General features: G+C 40.2%; 1 protein-coding gene across 1 annotated transcript in view; it reads left to right on the top strand.

The window, feature by feature from the left end:
• Nucleotides 1-4,335: 4,335 nt before the first annotated feature.
• LOC124068666 (short transient receptor potential channel 7-like) overlaps nucleotides 4,336-18,529 on the top strand; it is a 44,875-nt gene continuing 30,681 nt past the window's right edge. Inside the window, exons 1-3 of the mRNA XM_046407066.1 lie at nucleotides 4,336-5,497; nucleotides 10,740-11,502; nucleotides 16,852-17,034. Of these exons, the coding sequence (XP_046263022.1) occupies nucleotides 5,010-5,497; nucleotides 10,740-11,502; nucleotides 16,852-17,034 (1,434 nt within the window). The 5' untranslated portion in view covers nucleotides 4,336-5,009. The remainder of the gene's footprint in view (nucleotides 5,498-10,739; nucleotides 11,503-16,851; nucleotides 17,035-18,529) is intronic.

Consider the following 18,529-nt stretch of genomic DNA (forward strand, 5'->3'; position numbering starts at 1 on the left):
CTGAGCTAAACAGTGGGAATTCAAATTCACAATAAAGCATCAACACTCACTTTTACCATGTGCAGGCAAGCATCGTTTTCATTTCTCCTTTTGTCCTTAATAATAAGTTTCATTTTTCCCCTTGAATTCTTCCATCTGATGAATTTTCCTCTTCCAAGGCCAGGTACACTAACACACACACACACTCACACACACACACACACACACACACTGAAAAGCCCGTTTCTGCTGAACCAGAAACACTTTGCCATCTTTTTCTATAATGTCTTAAAGTCACATGTCGAATCGAGAGTGTATTGAATGCACTGAGACAAAAAGAGATGAGTATGAATTTCTCTTCTCTTAATGCACAGAAGCATAATATTAGTAATACTCATTAGATTGTGAATAAATCTGTATGTCAGTTAGATGTGTTGATGAGTTCTGATACTACATTACTGCAGTGGTTGTGTATGCTGTATGGGCACCCAGTCTCGTTGTGGGGACTGTGTGGAGAATTTGAGCAGTTCATGACATTAAAAGTGTTTTTGGCGTGTCTGAAATGGTTGTAAATATACTGATGTGGAATTTATCTCATAGCATTTCTTTGCATGCACCGCTGTCTGTGGTTCAGACAACTGCACAGAGCTAGAGAAACACAAAAAATGATATGTTTTGTAAAGGCCAGTTTGCAGAATACCTCGTTAAATGGCCTGCCACAAGTCATTTATCAAATCCTTACAAGCAGATACAATAAAGATTTTAAACATTTCAGTGCGTATCCTGTTGTTCTGTATCAATAAAATATGAATAGAGTATGGATTGACTCCAATATACAATATGTCCAGTATTTCAAACTCAGCTGTGAGAGATCTTACTGATTGGTGTAGGTGGGGGAATGAAGCAGACACCCAGAGTAAACTAAAGAACAAATCAGTAGGGAAACATCAGTGGCATCTGCTGTCCTCAGGGGAGTTCTGCCAGCGCTGAAAGCATGACATGTCATTGATCAAGTTACCGATAAAATTATCATGAGATCAATGGAGGTTGCGAATGATTGGTTTTCGTGCCCTTCCTCCTCTGACACATTAACACTGATTGGCCTGCTTAAGTCAATAGGACATGGAGGTTGCCATTTTTACCCCCACCACACTCAGACAGTGAGGTCTGATTACAGTCGACAAGTCTACCACCCCAGTACTTGATGACGATAGCCAAAAACGATGGACCAACTGATTGTTTATGTGTGTGTGTGTCACAGTTCTGACTCTGCTGATAACTTGACTCATTAACTATTTTACCAAAATTAGAACCTTTTCCTAACCTTGCATTTTACAAACCTAAAACAACATGTTACATGTCAAATTATTATTATTATTATTCAATTGTTGTTAGTTTGTTTATGTGTTCTTTGTGCACACTTCATCTGTGTTGCTATAGGTCTGAATGAGCTTGAATGCTCAGTACATGACAATATATTACTAATTGCCTTTCATCAGTGTGCATGAACATAGCTTGGGACATGGAGCTTACCTCTTTCACCTTTCAATATGCATGTGATGTATTTTCCCTCTAAACAATATTTTCCAAAAGGCTGTGGCTGTGTGTGTTTGTGTTTGTGTGGGGGGAAAAAAAGCCTGTGAAACAGGTTAAATGAACCAGCCTGACTCTACTTTGTACCCTTTGATTTCTGATCATCTATTTTTCTGCTTCATCTGCAATTGTCTTAAACATTACAGTGTTTTGCTGTCTAACAAGGTGCACTTAGTAGATAAAATGGGCAGACCAATGTTGGACATCCATTAGAATTCAGGCCTTTTTCTGTGGTCAGAATATCACAGGTTCTCTACTCAAATACCTGAAGGGGACAAAGGTAATGAGGACTAGGTGAACCCACTGCAGCAGGGTTCCAGCGTTCCTTCTTCAGCCAACATAAGCAGCTTAGGGTTTCATGGACTGTTAGTCTGTTGTCTTTCTGCTGTACAATCCACATTGTACAGCACAAGCCACATTGGCTGAGGCAAACACATGTGAAATGTGATGCCAGATCTGTGAACTTTTACCCTATATCCCTTTTTCTATATCCCCCAGAGGAAATGATAGCTGGCATCCCCAAACTGGCACATCTGTTGCGCTGTCACCAGAGGATGGAAACCCCACAACAGCTTGTCCAACAGACTAGGCTGACTTAGTTGCTGGAGGGGATGCTAGAAGGGGGCCCAGACTCGGTGTCTCCAAATGTGTTCCTCTCTCATCTGATCCATGGGGTCTGCAGGTTTTAACATGAACATTTAGAACAGTGTATTTAATGTTTGGACTGCCAGAGTGGATTGCGGTGGTGTTTAGTGTAACCTTTGTTCTCCATCTCTGTCTGTCTTTATAGGAATACTGAATCTTAACCCAAGCTTTTTGAGCATGCATTGAATTAAACGTGATATTTCATCCATCACAAAGCACTTTATATTCACTGGTTGCTGTATTTCCTGTGAAGCAGCGAATCACGTAGGACAGAGAGTGTTGCCACACTGTTCTCTGCTGATTGAAACTTTCAAACATGTAGCGTTTCTAAACACCCTCAATCAGTGATTTCCCAGCAGGAGTCCTGTGTATGACAGACAATAGAAAATTCCTGCTGTGGCACATGTGATTTGAGGTGAGGCTAGAAAATTTCAACCCACAGAGAGACCCTACATTAATAAATACAGATTTATTTCAGTTGAATGGCAAGATGAGCGATTCCATTGTTTTTGTTCTAGAGTGGCTAACTTGTGTGAAGAAAGAAGATTAATATTGTGCCTTGGACAACTATGTGATTGTTACTCTTGGTCACTAAGACACAGGCTCCCTTCTTGAATATTGTGCTTCTTGCGATTGTAAGCAATTGTAGCTTGGCTGCTCATCAAAATGAAAAATAGTCTGGATAAAGCAACTTATTGTGGCTTTGTAATCATACACATAAACTCACAACATCCCTTTTCCTCTTCAAAAGCCCAAAGGGGTATGACAGAGGAGGTACAGTGGCTAACACACACATACGGACAGTTACTCAGTGTCTCTTGACTTCATGCGTAGTGGTGCACAGTTTCTTCCAACTTTAATTAGCAAAGATACCACTAGGCATTCTTCCATTCAAGATCACCAAGTGTGAATGTGAACAGCACGCTGATAAGAAAAATCAAGCCAGTGTTTTACTAAAAGCTCGCCAAAATTGAACCAACAGTATTGAAGAGTGTCTTTTACAGTTTCATTAAAACATTCATTTTCATACATATAATTAATTCTGCAAGGCTGCTTCTCTGGCTCAGGAAACTATGGTACCTTGATTTCCTCATTTTCTATAAAAGAAATCATGTATAGATTAATTTTTTAAAGTATTTACAAAAAAATGACTTTGTCATTTAGCTGAGCAATTTTGAACTAATTACTTGATCAAAAAATATTAGTGAGCCTGAAGCTTAATGATCAACAGCTGAACACAAAAATGTATGACGTTTATCTTCTTCTGATTAACAACTAAGCAATTCAACGAATAAGGAGAAAGTATTTTAGTTATAAATGGATCTTTAGATGGGTAACAGACCTCTGTCATTTATTAAGAATTTAATAATCAATAAAGTGTTAAGAAATATTATTATTTTATTTCATGACGCTCTCACTTAAATCTTGCTTTAGTTAGTTTCAAGAACTAGCTGTTTTCTACCAAAAGGAAAACACTGCTGAAAACATTTTGCCATGTGTGATGTGTGTTAATTTTATTTGTTGTGATCTGTGTGTATGTGTTGGGTGCATAAATACAAGCACAGATCAAAGAGCCGGGATTGGTCTGGTTATTGTCTGTGTGGGGTGCAGGAAGTCTCCATCGTGACTAACGAGTTTCTGCCTCTAATTACAGGACCAAGCACGCACAGAGACAGACATAAGGCTATGCACTTACACAGTGACATTCAAATATCGTCTTTCTCTTTATTTTGAAGACCAGTGCTCTAACAGGATTTGTTTCAGGTATGTATACACCTGCAAAGAAGCAATCAAGGATTCAGTCTATGCTAGGACAAAGCCACCACTCAGATAAGACGTGGGCTACTTTAAGTATTAATTGCTTGTTCTCTGAAACAATAACAAGATTATGTCAGTACCAGTAACTGACAAAGAACAGGTGGACATGTTAATTCACATTCACATCCCAGAAATTGAACAAAATATTGGAAGCAGTATAATGTTATATTTATATTTAGGTTTTAATTTGTGTGTTTTATCCTGAAACTATAAACTGTTGTGTTTACCCTACCTTAGAAAGAGCTTTTTATATCTATCTTTTTTTTTTAAAGTGTATTCAGTGTGAACCACAACCAGGAAGTAAACCCAGATCCTGGAAAGTATTATGTCCTATTCGCAAGGCAACCAATTTCAAATGGACCAAATAGGAGCCATCTTTGGGTCAGCTGTCTAGTTTTCTTACAAATCTATGATTTGAATTCAATCCCTGATCTTTTCTAAACCTAACAAAGTAATTAAAAAAGTAGTTTTGTTGCCTAAATTTAACCAAGTAGTTTTAATGATTAAAACCAACCAAATAGTTTTGATGCCTAGATGTAACCGAACTGCGAGTACAGGTCACGTGACAATGGCAACGAGGGCTACATAGAAAGTCAACTGATTTCATTCTTTCCTGCACGTGCAAAGCTAAAAAAAAAATTGCATGTTGTTTTATGACACGCACAATGATGTTGGAAGTAGCGTGTGTTTTATTCGCCATCCCACAAGATCCTGTCTGTAAGTTGAGATACTTTGCGGCGTTGCCACTTGTCCATTCCCCCCCCCATTTTGTAGCTAAAGGGCTGACTCCCTGCGCGCGCACTCCCGGAGTTCTCTAATTGGTGCCCGCGCTCTCGTGGAAAGGTGGATGCTTGGCTCATAGCTGCTGCGGGGCTCAGTAGAAACTTGTGCGGCTGAAACTTTGACAACCATCGTTAAATGTCTGTCACATAGATTTAAATATTTAAAGTACATGCTGCTCACAAACTCTCCCGATGTCTGACGAGGGAGAGGAAAGCGACAGCGGAGACAGAGAGCATCTCTCTGGATCTCCCTCCCCGCCTCTGTCTCTCTGTCTTCCCCGAGAATCTCCTTCCACAGCGCGGCCCCTAGACCTCTTCTCCTCTGCCTCTCCGCTGCTCGGGGACACAGACCCGCCGTACCTCTCCTCTCTGGAATGTCTTCAAACGTTTCCAGAGAACCGGGAACCCGGGGACGCACCACACCTCACACCGCCAAAGTTCCACCAGGGCACCGGGGACACTGGCTCTCCGTTTCGTTCGCGTCGGGATGTGTTTGTAGATGCGGTGTTCGACCGCTACAATGATCCGTTTCCCAAGTGGCGAGGACGAGGCGCGGAAAACGCTGAGCTCTTTCAGCACCGTGGACAGAGACTCCACCGGGCTCCGGAGCTCTCGGAGCACGGGAACCACTACTCTGCTGAGCACATCGACACCGAGTTCAACCCCGAAACCAGGCAAACGTGAGTCATCCTTTTACATTCACCCACAACTTTTATTCATCTACACAGAGACGTGATAAATAAGTAAAGTGAGCAGATTCGTGGCCTTGTGTTGAGCCCATGTGCTCATTGAAACTCTGCTATTCGCACTTACGCAAAGAGGCTGCTGCGTGATAGTTTTAAAAATGGCAAAGGGTTGAGTGTACTGAGAATTTAATCAACAGAAACTAATCAGCTCGGGATGTCAACAAGTAGAGGTCAGTTTTTGAGAGAGAGGAGTAAAGCAGACAGGATTTTCACTGCGCTTCATTCACTTATGGACCAGCGATTAACGCTTTAGCCTACAGGTCGTTTATGGCTGACATCAACGGACTGGGCTGTGATATACAGTAGATGGGTGTTAAATATATTCTGTTGCCGCGCCTGGCTCCGATTACAAACAGTTTTCCTCTCTTAAATGGGATATTTGCAATTGGTGCATGAAGTGCATTTCTTATGTTCACTTTAACTTGGCTGGTGCTCAAATGTGGTGAGTTTATTTTAAATATTAGTTACCAAATAAATGGAATGACTGCAGCTTTCTCCCTCCTCGTTGTATTAATTACATTACTACGTGTGGCTCTTCTGGTTTGACTGTAGGGTGTCCCTTGTGAATGCATATGTACAGAAAGTGTAGATAAACAAAGTAATGAGCGTGTGGGTTTGATTGAATCAGGGTGCCTTTGTGGCCTTCACAGCCTTTATGTTGTGCTTAGGTTAAGAAAGAGCTTGACTGGTTCCCATCCATGAAAGCATTTTGGAGCAGTCAGCAGAGATTGTGTGTGTGAGAGAGAAAGAGAGCGAGAGAGAGAGAGTGTGTGTGTGTGTTGTTCTGAATAAGAGAGAGAGAAAACAAGGCAAAACCATGTGACACTGAGCTGGAGCAGAGATCAGAAAATCAGCTTGCACACAACATCCCCACAATGTCGCCCTCATCTCACGCACAAAATATGCAGAGACACTCTCACAAAACCCTGATTGGGAACCTCTCTGCCATTTTGCCAATGTAGCCTCCTGTATCAGTTCCCTCTGGGGCCCTGCGCGTTTAACTATTTCGTCGTGAGGTAAGAGCTCGCAAGACCGTTTGGTGGATGCAGTCCGAGTCCATTGCATCCGTGCATGTGCATTAAAGCCACAGACACAAAGGGCACATAAATGGTGACAATGGATATTCATGTAGCACTGCCAGCTTGGCTTTGACTATCATATTTATAAAATGGCAGGCCTCAGTGTTGGGTCTTTGATCTGGTCTCTCCCTTTGAAACACCAGTGTTCAGCTTAAAAGGCCTTGCATGGACAAGAAGCATGTATGCTCTCAGTAATGTGTGTGTGTGTATGTGTGGAAGAGAAGGTAATAGAGGGTTAGAGGGTGAACACGTCTGTTTCTCATTACCAGCAAAATATGGTGAGGAACACACCTTTGATATTAAAAAAACTGACAATTTACTGCTTGAAAGAGTATCTGCGTGTGTTTTTAATAAAGAGAGTGGGAGAGAGGACTAAGAGTCAAACTCTTCTAAAATATTCTGCTCACTGTCAATGCACCGATAAAGTACTAACTCATCAGTCTTTCTTGTAAATATTCCTGCTGAGTCGCAACTCCTTATTCACTTTATCCTCAAAATTTGATTTTACACTTTTTTTCTTTAGTTCACAGATAAATGATTAAAACAGTAGACTTCTTATCCTGAAAATAACAGTGTTGGTGCCCCAACCTTCGCACGTTTAGCTGTAGAAAAGATCAATTCAAAACCAGACGAGACAAAGCTGTACTATAGGGTGTTCTCTTTGCATTTCCACTATATTTCTTGATGCTTTCATAGTCATCCTCTCACCACCACCGTTTATGGACATTTTCTATTTGCTTATATTCACTGAGTGGAATATCTGCAAAAACTACACCTTTTAAAAGACCATTTGGGGATTTCCTGCACACTACAAATCACACACATTACTACTGACTGTCATTCCAGGAAAACCAAGTGTTTCCAGATGGGTGTTATTTATTATTTACACAGATAGCCAGTTCCAGTGAACATTGCCTTTCTGGCTACCACAACTGCATAGCTCATGATTAAAAACTACTTTCTGGCTTTCAGTGGAAATTTGGACCTAAGTGGTGTGTGTGGTTTGAACAGGCATTTTAATATCTCTTTCTTGGTGGTGATTTCTAAAGTTTAAGAACAGATGAACAGAATGAGATGTCATTAGGCGAGTCAATAACAAGTCCCTGTTAGTGTAAATGTGCCATAATACTTTTGTCCATACAGTATATTCATAATGCTTGCCAGTATAATATAATACAATCGCAATATTATTTGCATGGAAGAACTACAGCTTGGTTGCATAAAGGGAGACCTCTGCAGTGGTGTGCTTGATAGTTGGAATCATCAGTTACTTTACTAATAGTTCTGTTATTAATAGGAGAGGGTGCTGCTTGCCTGGATAGGTGCTCTGAGTGATCCTCCGCAGCCTGTGACTTGGGTACATCATCAAAGTCAGAGCTGCGAGTCAGTAACAGCTGAATCAGTGCAACCGTGCAGTCAGTAGTTTAGCGATTAAAAACTGATAACATAATTACTTTGCAACTTTCTTCAAAGAGTTCACTATGGCACGAAATCAAATGAAATGTGAAAAGGTTGCCAGTACTGTGACTTAACCCATTTGTAAAAGCCATTACAATTTTCAGCAGCTTTCAGTTGACTATTTTTGCTCTCTCGTGTCAGCAAGTTATAGTGAGGACAGTCAAACATCTATCAAGCTGATGTTTTTTTTTTCTCAGGTGTCCGTGAAGCAAAGCAGGGATTAAAGCTGAGTTAATACAGGATTCAGCAGGTAGGCAGGTAGACATTGGATTGACTATGATGCAGGGGTGTTTTGAAATAAACGCAGGTGGGAACTCTTCTCCCTGCAGCGTCGCCATGTTCTGCTACACCCATGTGGGAAACAAAGCCTGGTGGTTTTGGCTGCAACAATGGTACAGTCGTGTCACACATCCTTTAGTCTTAAGAACAAGATGTGATGTTCAAATACACTCACACACATGTTTATGTGTTTCATGTTTATTATGTTTATAAGCAGACATACTTTATGCATATTTATCATCCTTTACTTGGCACTTTTCTCCTCGTTCACCCCCCTCCCCCTTTCCCAACACACACACACACACACACAAACATACAAACGCACATTTTCTATCCATCCATCTCCATTGTGTCTTTCTCTTCTTATCTTTGTGATTGTAATTCTGAGCAGAAATTATGCAGGTAAATTCCATTTCGGATCAGAATCACAAACAGACAGAGATGGGTGGTGAGGACGAGGGCCGAGAGAGGGGTGGAAAATGGTGATTTATTACCTGGCTATAAGGTTATCTAAATGGGCTGGCAGCCAGACTGTCCCCTCATTTATGAGGAATCCTGCCAATGCTTACAAATATGTCTCTGTGTGTGTGTGTATGCATTTGCATACATTCGTGTGTGCATCTGTGTGAGTGTGCATTGAGATGGGCGAGTTTGAGGAGATATTAGGTACACCGTACACCCTACAGCATGATGCATTGTAGTAAATCAACAGCACAAACTATCAGCTTAATAAGCAAATACATTATATTATTTTGAGCTTCATTAGGGCACTATTTGCTTCCTGGTCATTGTGTCTGGTTAGATCCCATTTCACAGATGATATACAATATGTTGTGCAAGTGTTCTGAATGCATGCTGATAGCGCTCATGTGTATTCTTGAATATGGGTTCATTTGTTACATAGCTAGCAGTGTGTGTGTGTGTGTGTGTGTGTGTATAGAGAGAGAGAGGGGTAGAAAGAGGGAGATCTTTCCATCTGCCACTGATTAGCAGCCTGAGGCATACACAACTGATTGTGTAAATTGACAATCAAGAGCTGCAGACCTTTTATACACTTTAAACACATACTGACAAACATACTCTCGATCTGTCTCTCTTTCTCTCTCTCTCTCTCACACACACTCCCACAGTGATTTGCCTTGGTGTGAGCTCTCTTCATCTTCTTGGTTCCACATCCTTTGAGGCCCCCAGGGAATGTTTTCACTGTGAGCAGGTTTCCATTTTCACCTTTTCTTTCATTGACCAGCTTTCTGTGAACACACATACAAAATGGTAATCACAAGTAGACTGATTAATCTTTATTATTATCATTGTTATAAGTATTGTTTTGGTGGTAAGTATTATTGGCCAGGCATTACTATCCTGCTCATTATTTGTAAAGTCATTGCGCCTTTTCTAATAACTGTCTCTCTATTCAAGTTAGCAAGTAGGTGTGATTGCTTTTCATCTACACAGTCATTCACATAAGCTAATCCAAAATCTGAATTGGTTATTTCACACTGGAGAACTAAACTGTTCTGGGTAATTTTCCACTGACACCATTAATAATTTCCCATTCCCAGTTTTCATTTCAATGCTTAGCTCTTCCTCCATTCTAACCCACAATGTGAGTGTCAAGCTGCACAGCAGATGCAGTCAATGTGACAGATCTTTGTGATTCTAAAAGTCTAGAGGAGGATACAATGGTGCCAATAAAATGTGTTTTGCAGTAGAAGAGGTGATCACCAGGGGCTCTGTGCAAAGTACAGCAAGTCATATTTGACAAGTCTCTTTTGATGAAGGGTTTTTTTATGCACAATGTCCTGTTGTGTGACAGTGTGTCAATAGAAATAGCATTTAGAAAGAAAACAGACTATTGAGTCGAGGTATATGTACATGCCTGTGTTGATAGATAAAGACAGATTCACTACTGGCTTCTTTGAATGACCACTGACTCGTAGTGTAAATTTGTCATGCCGGAGCCAATTAAGGTGACAGTTTCATCTCTCTCTCTCTTGCGAATCAGAGCTGCTGACCTGAGATGTCCCCACAATGATCTTTGACCCTGGCAACAGTTTATTGATCTGGTCAGGGACAGATAGATCAAAAATGTCTTGGTGGTACTTTCTCTGGGGTCAGGGAAAAGTCTGTGTTAAGCACTACTGATTGTGTTTCACCAGTCCGTTTTCATGGAGGACACTCACATTGGAGACAATAATGACTTTGTTTGCCTTGTACCCCATAGTCACTTGATTTAACTAATGATGCTGTCTTTTCTTCTTGCCTCTGTCATTTGCTCTCTTGTGCTCCACTTTTCTTTCCTTCACCCTCCATCACTTCATCACTCCTTCACTGTCTCTTATTGTCTTTACTGTCTCCAGGGTGGAAGCCATGCACCGCAGACACACCACACTGAGAGAGAAGGGGCGTCGCCAGGCAGTGAGGGGCCCGGCCTACATGTTCAATGAACGCGGCTCTCCGCTCACTGCAGAGGAAGAGCGTTTTTTGGATGCTGCTGAATACGGAAACATTCCTGTGGTCCGCAAAATGCTGGAAGAGTCTAAAACCCTTAACTTCAATTGTGTGGACTACATGGGCCAGAATGCTTTGCAGCTGGCAGTGGGCAATGAGCACCTAGAAGTGACTGAGCTGCTTCTAAAGAAGGATGGTTTGGCTAGGATCGGGGATGGTCTGCTTTTGGCTATCTCCAAGGGTTACGTTCGAATCGTTGAAGCTATTCTTGCCCACCCTGCTTTTGGTGGAGGTCTTCGACTGGCTTTGAGTCCCCTGGAGCAAGAGATGAGGGATGACGACTTTTATGCCTATGACGAGGACGGAACGCGGTTTTCCCATGATGTCACCCCCATCATTCTAGCTGCTCACTGCCAGGAGTATGAGATTGTCCACATCCTTTTGACAAAGGGGGCCCGCATTGAAAGGCCACATGACTACTTCTGTAAGTGTTCAGAATGTGTGGAGAAACAGAAGAAAGACTCGTTCAGTCACTCACGCTCCAGGATGAATGCGTATAAGGGCCTGGCCAGTGCAGCTTACTTGTCGCTCAGCAGTGAAGACCCTGTGCTGACTGCCCTCGAGCTCAGCAATGAACTGGCAAGACTGGCCAACATTGAGACAGAGTTTAAGGTAAAGCGGTTTATATTTTCCTCAACATCTTTGCCTATTTGTATTTTATATCAGTTTTGGACTATTTCTGCCCTCTGACTTTTTAATGACCAAACATGTGCAGACACTGCAGGTTGGCAGAAGGTTGATTTAGCAGAGTGATGATGGAAGGAAGGTGAAACAGAGAGACACTCTTCTTCTTCAGAATACACACACACACACACACACACACACACACACACACACACACACACACACACACAATACATTATTAAGAGACCCAAGCATGATAAAGTGCAAATGGTGTAAATGTAAATAGTGTAATTTATCACCTTAAGTATGATTGCAATCCTTTCTCACATTCCCTGACATTTTGTTTTGCTTATTTTTTCAGGGGTTTAAGCAGAAAAGAGAGCTAATGCTGAATGAAAAATTGTTGACCCATCTCTGCCAATTATTCGACTTTGTCACTAGACTTTCATTGCGAGTGGATTTCCCAGTGCACTCCCAGCTTTTTTATTACTCTTCTGAGCCATCAATTAGCAATGCAATATCTTCTCCGCTTGCGGTGAAATAAGACTTGTGAAGATAAACGCTCAACATAAAATATGAGAGGTGTGAGTGTTCTTGTAGTGAGAAAAAAGATAGTATTCTAAATACTGCAGTTACTACACCCAACGTGATAAGTCTGGTGGTGGAAGAGTATAGACTGTGCGTGTCTATATGTTTTGTTTTTGTTGTTTTTTTTTTTTTTTTGTCTAACTTGCATGGGTGTGTTGACATTTATCCTGAGGCGGGTTGATTGGCACGATCCAGGGGCTCTCTTATATAATCCAATAGGTTTGGACCGGGTTTATGTACCAGCTTGAGGTAGAGAGATGATCCTGGCCTACTGTGCCAGCTGATACACCTCTCCGGATTCAACTCGCTCAGGATATTATGGCCAGCACACTCACTGAAATGAAACCTACTGCGGAATAGGAACAGCAATGTTGTAGACACACTTGAAAAAGAGAAGTATGCTGTCACCAGTTGATCAGTGGTACTGGGCACTGAAGTTGGAATCATTATTACTGTAATAATAAGGCAAGTGTCTGTCATCAGTCTGACAGTTCAACTTAAAAACATCAATACTGTAATAATACTGTATGATCAAATGAAATGTTAGCATTTATATATGTATATCTGTATATATACATATATATACATATATATATAAATATGTGTGTGTATATATAGGGTGCTCATAAAAATGATTACCTGCCAACAACATGAAAGTAGCTAAACGTCTGCTTCTGTAATGCGTGTAATGAAATTGCCTTGAGTGTACAAACAGGATATTTTCTAGTACACAGAAAGAATTGTTCAGTGCCAGGAGCCGATGATGATGATAAATGTAAAGATATCCATAGGCTTTTTTGATGTTGCACTCGTCTCCTTGGTATTTTGGCAAACGTACAACACAGCAGCTTGTTTCAATAAGATTGTTATGATTTGAATTGATTCAGTTGCTGCTCGCAAATGACCATCTGAGTCTACTTTGAGGGATGAGTGCAGCAGATTAAACAATATAAAAGTTACTTTAGATAAATTGCTGCTTGGTATGTTGGGTATGCGCCAAGTAGACGAGAGGCTTGTTACGATTTATGAAGTCTATGATGTCAGTATAAAAAGTTACAAAACTTCAAAGTAGAAATATTTTAAATGGTAAACTTCACTTGATACAAAACAAAAAAGAAGTCACTTTCAAACTACATTTTTGACTAATAAAGGGAACCAAACTACGACCACCAAAACCCTAATTTATCTTTAAGCTTTGTTTGACACTTCAGTCCATAATCTGCTCTAATAAGCCAATTAACACTCATCACTTCCACTGATCCCTTGACTCAGATTCATCTTGTCATAATTTCTGTCTGTGGATCTTAAACCATCATGCACACCTTTAACTGGCTAAGCTTGGCTCAGTTCAACTCGGTCTCGTACGTGGGAGCCCTGTTATGTCTTAGCTGGTCTTTTTTTTTTTTTTTTTTTTTTTAAACCATCATGTTGTACCTTAGCAACATGTGTCAATCAGATATATCCACTGACATGATTTATCCATTGACAAGGATGCCCCCTTGGTCAGAGAGATGTTGAGTGTCTTGACTTGATCTGTCCATTGAGAATGCGGAGGTACCTGTCGTTGGCCAGAGCCACTGATTGGCTTTATGTATTCCAGCAGCTTTATTGATTAAAAAAAGAAAGAATCGGATTTGTATATTCAGTGTACAGGATGGGCCAGCACTGGGGACGTTTCAGTTCCCAGTAGCAGACACTGCTTAACTTGATTACATACTGAATTATATTTGTAGTTTAGATCATTAATACATAAAGCACGAGCAAATCATCTATATGATTGGTCTGATAGCAATACAATTTCTGCTTCTTTGTTTATGTGTCCCTCCCTCTACCCATGTGTCACTGCCATTTCCCCCCTATGCTCCCTGTTCATTTCTGTTTGTCCTTATCCATCCATTACTCATTTTTTGCCTGCCTTTGGTTGTCATTCAGCCTTTCTGCTTGTCATTCTGTTTCCCATCTCCAGACAAGTTAATGAGAAGGGCTCACCTGAGGGACCAGGGTTGTGTTGGAGCTCATCTGCCTCATTACCATCTCATTATCACCCCGCTGTCTTCTGTCTTCATTTGACTCCCTCTTCCTCTTTGCATCATCTTCTCATTAAGTTAAAATATCAAATAATGTTAGGACAATATGCCAATAGCCTTAGACAGTCCTTTTTGTATGGGGAAATCAAACCCCGAGTTAGGGCATAGATTGAAGCATCATGTCACTGAAAGTAATATGAACAAATAAAACTATACTTTATGTTATTGATGACACCTTTGTGGCACCCAGTCACCTTAGATTTCAAACAATATGAGTGCTGATGCCAACACCAGCAAAGTTTTGAAATTTCATTTCAAAAATACAGATCATCATACTGATCATACTGATATCAAAAGCCATTGAAGCCATTTCCATCATGTCACTGCAGTGTTTTCTGCTCTTCCCTACTAAATTTTTTAACACTGAACAACTTCTGTCATAATCAACTTGATGTTGGTTTTCCAAAGGTTGTGTCTAATGCTGAGTTATCTTACCTTTGTTTTCTTCACCAGTTATCAGAAAAGGTAACCCGAGTTCATGAGTGACAGAGCCCTCAAAGCTCTGCTCGTCTAACTTTATGAGAGCTTGATTCTCTGACACTGCTCTTTAATAAGCTCTGTATGCTGTGTGAACATAAGTCTGTTTAATGATGGAATCTTCAAAATTCACATTGTCTTTAAGGTGCAGTTAAATAATCCTGGTGAAAGATTCATTCACAGGTCATCAAATAGTAACGCTTTGTTTTTGATGACCAAGGGATGAGATTGAGAGATCAAATATATTTCTCCAAAATTACTAACGTGTACTAACATGCACAAACTTGGAGTACAACACACAGATGCACAGCCTGTCAGTGTGCAGAGGTGAGCATGCTTCCAGCAGTGCATATTGGATATTTATCCAGCGGGGACCAGGACCTCCTAACAGCCTAACACTTACCTTCAGACATCTTCCTTTTCAAGACAGCCCCTTAATTTCAATAATAATAATAATAATAATAATAATAATAATACAGTACACACATATACAGTACATGCATCCTCTGAATCGCCTTAGGAGAGACAAAGAGCAAAAGAAATGTGGAGGAGGTGTCGTTTGTTTTTTAAATCACATTTAGAAAATTAACTATGTGTGTGTCTCAAGCCAGTTTTAGTTTCATTTAGGTCAAATTGAGTGAGACAAAGAGACGCACTGATGATGGTGATTGTCCACTGTCTTACAGCAATGCAAACGTTCTCTGTCCCCTTCTTGTTCTCATCCCTCTAGCTTACATTTCCCTCAGTCTTTCAGGCTTGGTACAAGTTCCCCTCATATCGCTCATCTGTGGCCGTTCTCACTCTGCCTGCCACATTGCTCTGTCTCCATTTTCATTCTCACAACATCATTCCCTTTCTTTTATCTCAGCCCCTGAGGCACACACCACATACCTTGAATTGTGATTGGATTTTCTCATGTGTGTGGTGTCTGTGTGTGCGTGTGTTCTTGAAGTGTGTCTTAAGATGCAAATATTATTGATTACACATACTACCTTGGTTGTACATGAGCTCCCCTGAAGCCTTGGCTCTCCAAGAATGTAAACAAACATGAGATTGTAATTGATTTCTTTCACTTGACAGCCTGAAGGTAAAAATGAACCTTTTCCTTCATGTCCTCCCAAAGGACCTATTAGATTCTTGATGAATTTACTTTTTAATTTGCAGATAGTGATTGGCCTTTTGACAGGCCTTTTCCTATGATATATTCAAGCCTTTTGGGCTGGATTTTAAAATGTATTGCATATATATCACAGGTGTTCAGCATTTAAGAGTACAAAAACACTGACTGCACAGAACTGATTACACCGTTTTATATTCAAAACAGACACTGTCCAAATCATACAAGTAAGTGTCCAACTGTTGAGGAACAGAACCAGGCAGTAGGTTGAGGGGAAGCACTATAAGAAAGAAGGGTGAGAACTTAATTGTGAACCCCCACAAGACACAAGAACATAGGGGTAAAAGTGTGTGAAGGAACAAGAGGAAGGAGCATTGAAAGGCATGGAACTGGAGTGAACCGGATGAAATTTTCTGTCTTTATAAGTCAAAAGAAACATTCTGGTTTTTGCATTGTTTGCTTGCCTTCTTGATAATGTGGACACACACTCCTCATGTCAACTGCCTTGATTTGTGCCACTTGGCCTAGTGGAAAGGAAGGTATTCCAAAAGAAGGTATTTGCCAAAAGTGTGTGGCTTTCTCATCTATTTTTTCCATTCAACCAGTACACATTAATGAAATTTTAAAACTGCAAACAAAATAAAATGCAAATCAGTATTTCCATCCACCACTCTCTGGTGAATATTTGTAAGAGAGTGCAATAAGACTGTAACAGTTTTTTGCAAGTCAAACTAAAACAAATCACAGTGTTACCTTCATTTAATTTCAATTATTTTTTTACACTCAAACCATTTTAAAATTGCAAATGAAAATAAATGTCTGTAAGAGTCCAAAGTTAGGACCCGAAGGGATCAGCTGAAGGCAAGATCATGGTTTGATGAATCTGTCCTCTTATGATTCTTGCATTTAGACATTTGAAGAATGTTGCTTATATAATTGACTCAAAGTTAGTGTTTAAATTGCATTTTATGTCATCTATCTGATCTTCCTGCATTTTCCCTCCTGCCCTTTCTTCCATGTCTCTTCTCTCCCCACTCAACTATTCACTTCCACCCCTGACTCATGTAGAATGACTACCGTAAGCTGTCCATGCAGTGTAAGGACTTTGTGGTGGGTGTATTGGACCTTTGTCGGAACACAGAGGAAGTGGAGGCCATACTAAACGGTGATGTGGACCGGTGCCCTCCAAGCCCCTACAACCGACCCTGCCTCAGCCGTGTCAAACTGGCCATAAAGTATGAAGTCAAAAAGGTAAGATAATGGAGAAATAACTATGAACCATCTACTGGTAGTTTCAATTGCAGTTACAATTAACATTTTATTCATATGCAATGGAACTATATCATATGCAAAATCTGAAATAATAAATACAAAAATCTATACATCATGGACTGTTAACAATATACTATAAATATAGCAAAACGTACAATGCTCAATAACAAAACACAAGGGCATTTTATGAAGGACTGAGGAAATATGACAGTGGTAGTTCATTATATAGGTAGTTCATTCAAACAACTTAAAGTAACCTTTGAGCATGCTGAGTGCTGAATCAGGAAGTGTTGGGCCGTTTTTGTAGTGTAGAACAAATCATAATCCATCTCAGTGTCAAACTCCTTCAACCAACAGTGATTGTTCCAAAACTTGACCACACCCTAAATGGGTACTCCAGCAATTTAATACTGCCTGTCCATAAAGTTGGGGGACTTGTAAGACACAAACTAGAAGAAGATATCCAACAATCCATTTCCATTAATGCAATTTGGAAACTTGTCTTGTATAACACTTTCATCCTGAAAACCCTTTCTAACTCCAAGGTTCCAGATTGAAACAAAGGCTTTCTGTTGTAAATTTATTTGTATATACTGTATTTGTCATTGACATATTTAAAAATGGATGACATGTCTCCACATCCTCCCAGTGTACAAAAATGAAGCCAACATGTAGTATAATATTATAGTGCTGCCATCTTTGCTCTGGTGATATCACTGGGAGCTCGAGTCAGGAGTGTTTTTTTTAAAACATCAAATAACCAATTAAAACCAACTCACCTTAACAAGTAAACTTGATGTTGATGTGTAAAATTGGTGTCATTCCACTTTAACCATTGGGATTGCCTTCCCCCTGTAGGCAATCTTCCCTGGTTTTGAAAAGCACTGACAAACTACTGATTTTGTTTATTTGATATAAAGACTTAAAGCAGAAATACATTTCACCCAGCTAAGAGTTCTTGAGCAAGATACTTCATCCATGCCAGCTACAGTAGAAGATGGATGAACGAAAGAATAACATCACATTATGAAATTCCTATCCAAACTCTGTTCTGTTTCAGATTATTATGTTTTTAAATGGTGATTTTAAATATTTAAAAATATTAGCCACAGTATGTGCCAACATTTAACAATAAATGTTGAGGATTTAGATGTTTCGTTGCAATGTTTTAACATGTAACTTGACTTATTACACAAGTATCCTTGTGTCTGTTAGCTATTTTGTGCACATGTATGTACAGTATGATTTATTTTTGTTTATGTGGCCTACACAACAGCAACTAACTAGCCTCTGCATCAGAGAGCTAATCCCTGCTGAGCAGAGATGCTCTTACAAAATGTCAAACTAAATCCATTTTGCCCATTTTCCCCCATCTCGCACATTCTTGTTTGACCTTCATGTGCTGCATTTTCACTCTAATCAGGTATATTCTGAGTGACTGCACGTGTGCATGTACATGGTGGTGTGTTAGTGT

This window comes from Scatophagus argus, chromosome 12, assembly GCF_020382885.2.
Source record: "Scatophagus argus isolate fScaArg1 chromosome 12, fScaArg1.pri, whole genome shotgun sequence".
Taxonomy (NCBI): Eukaryota; Metazoa; Chordata; class Actinopteri; family Scatophagidae; genus Scatophagus; species Scatophagus argus.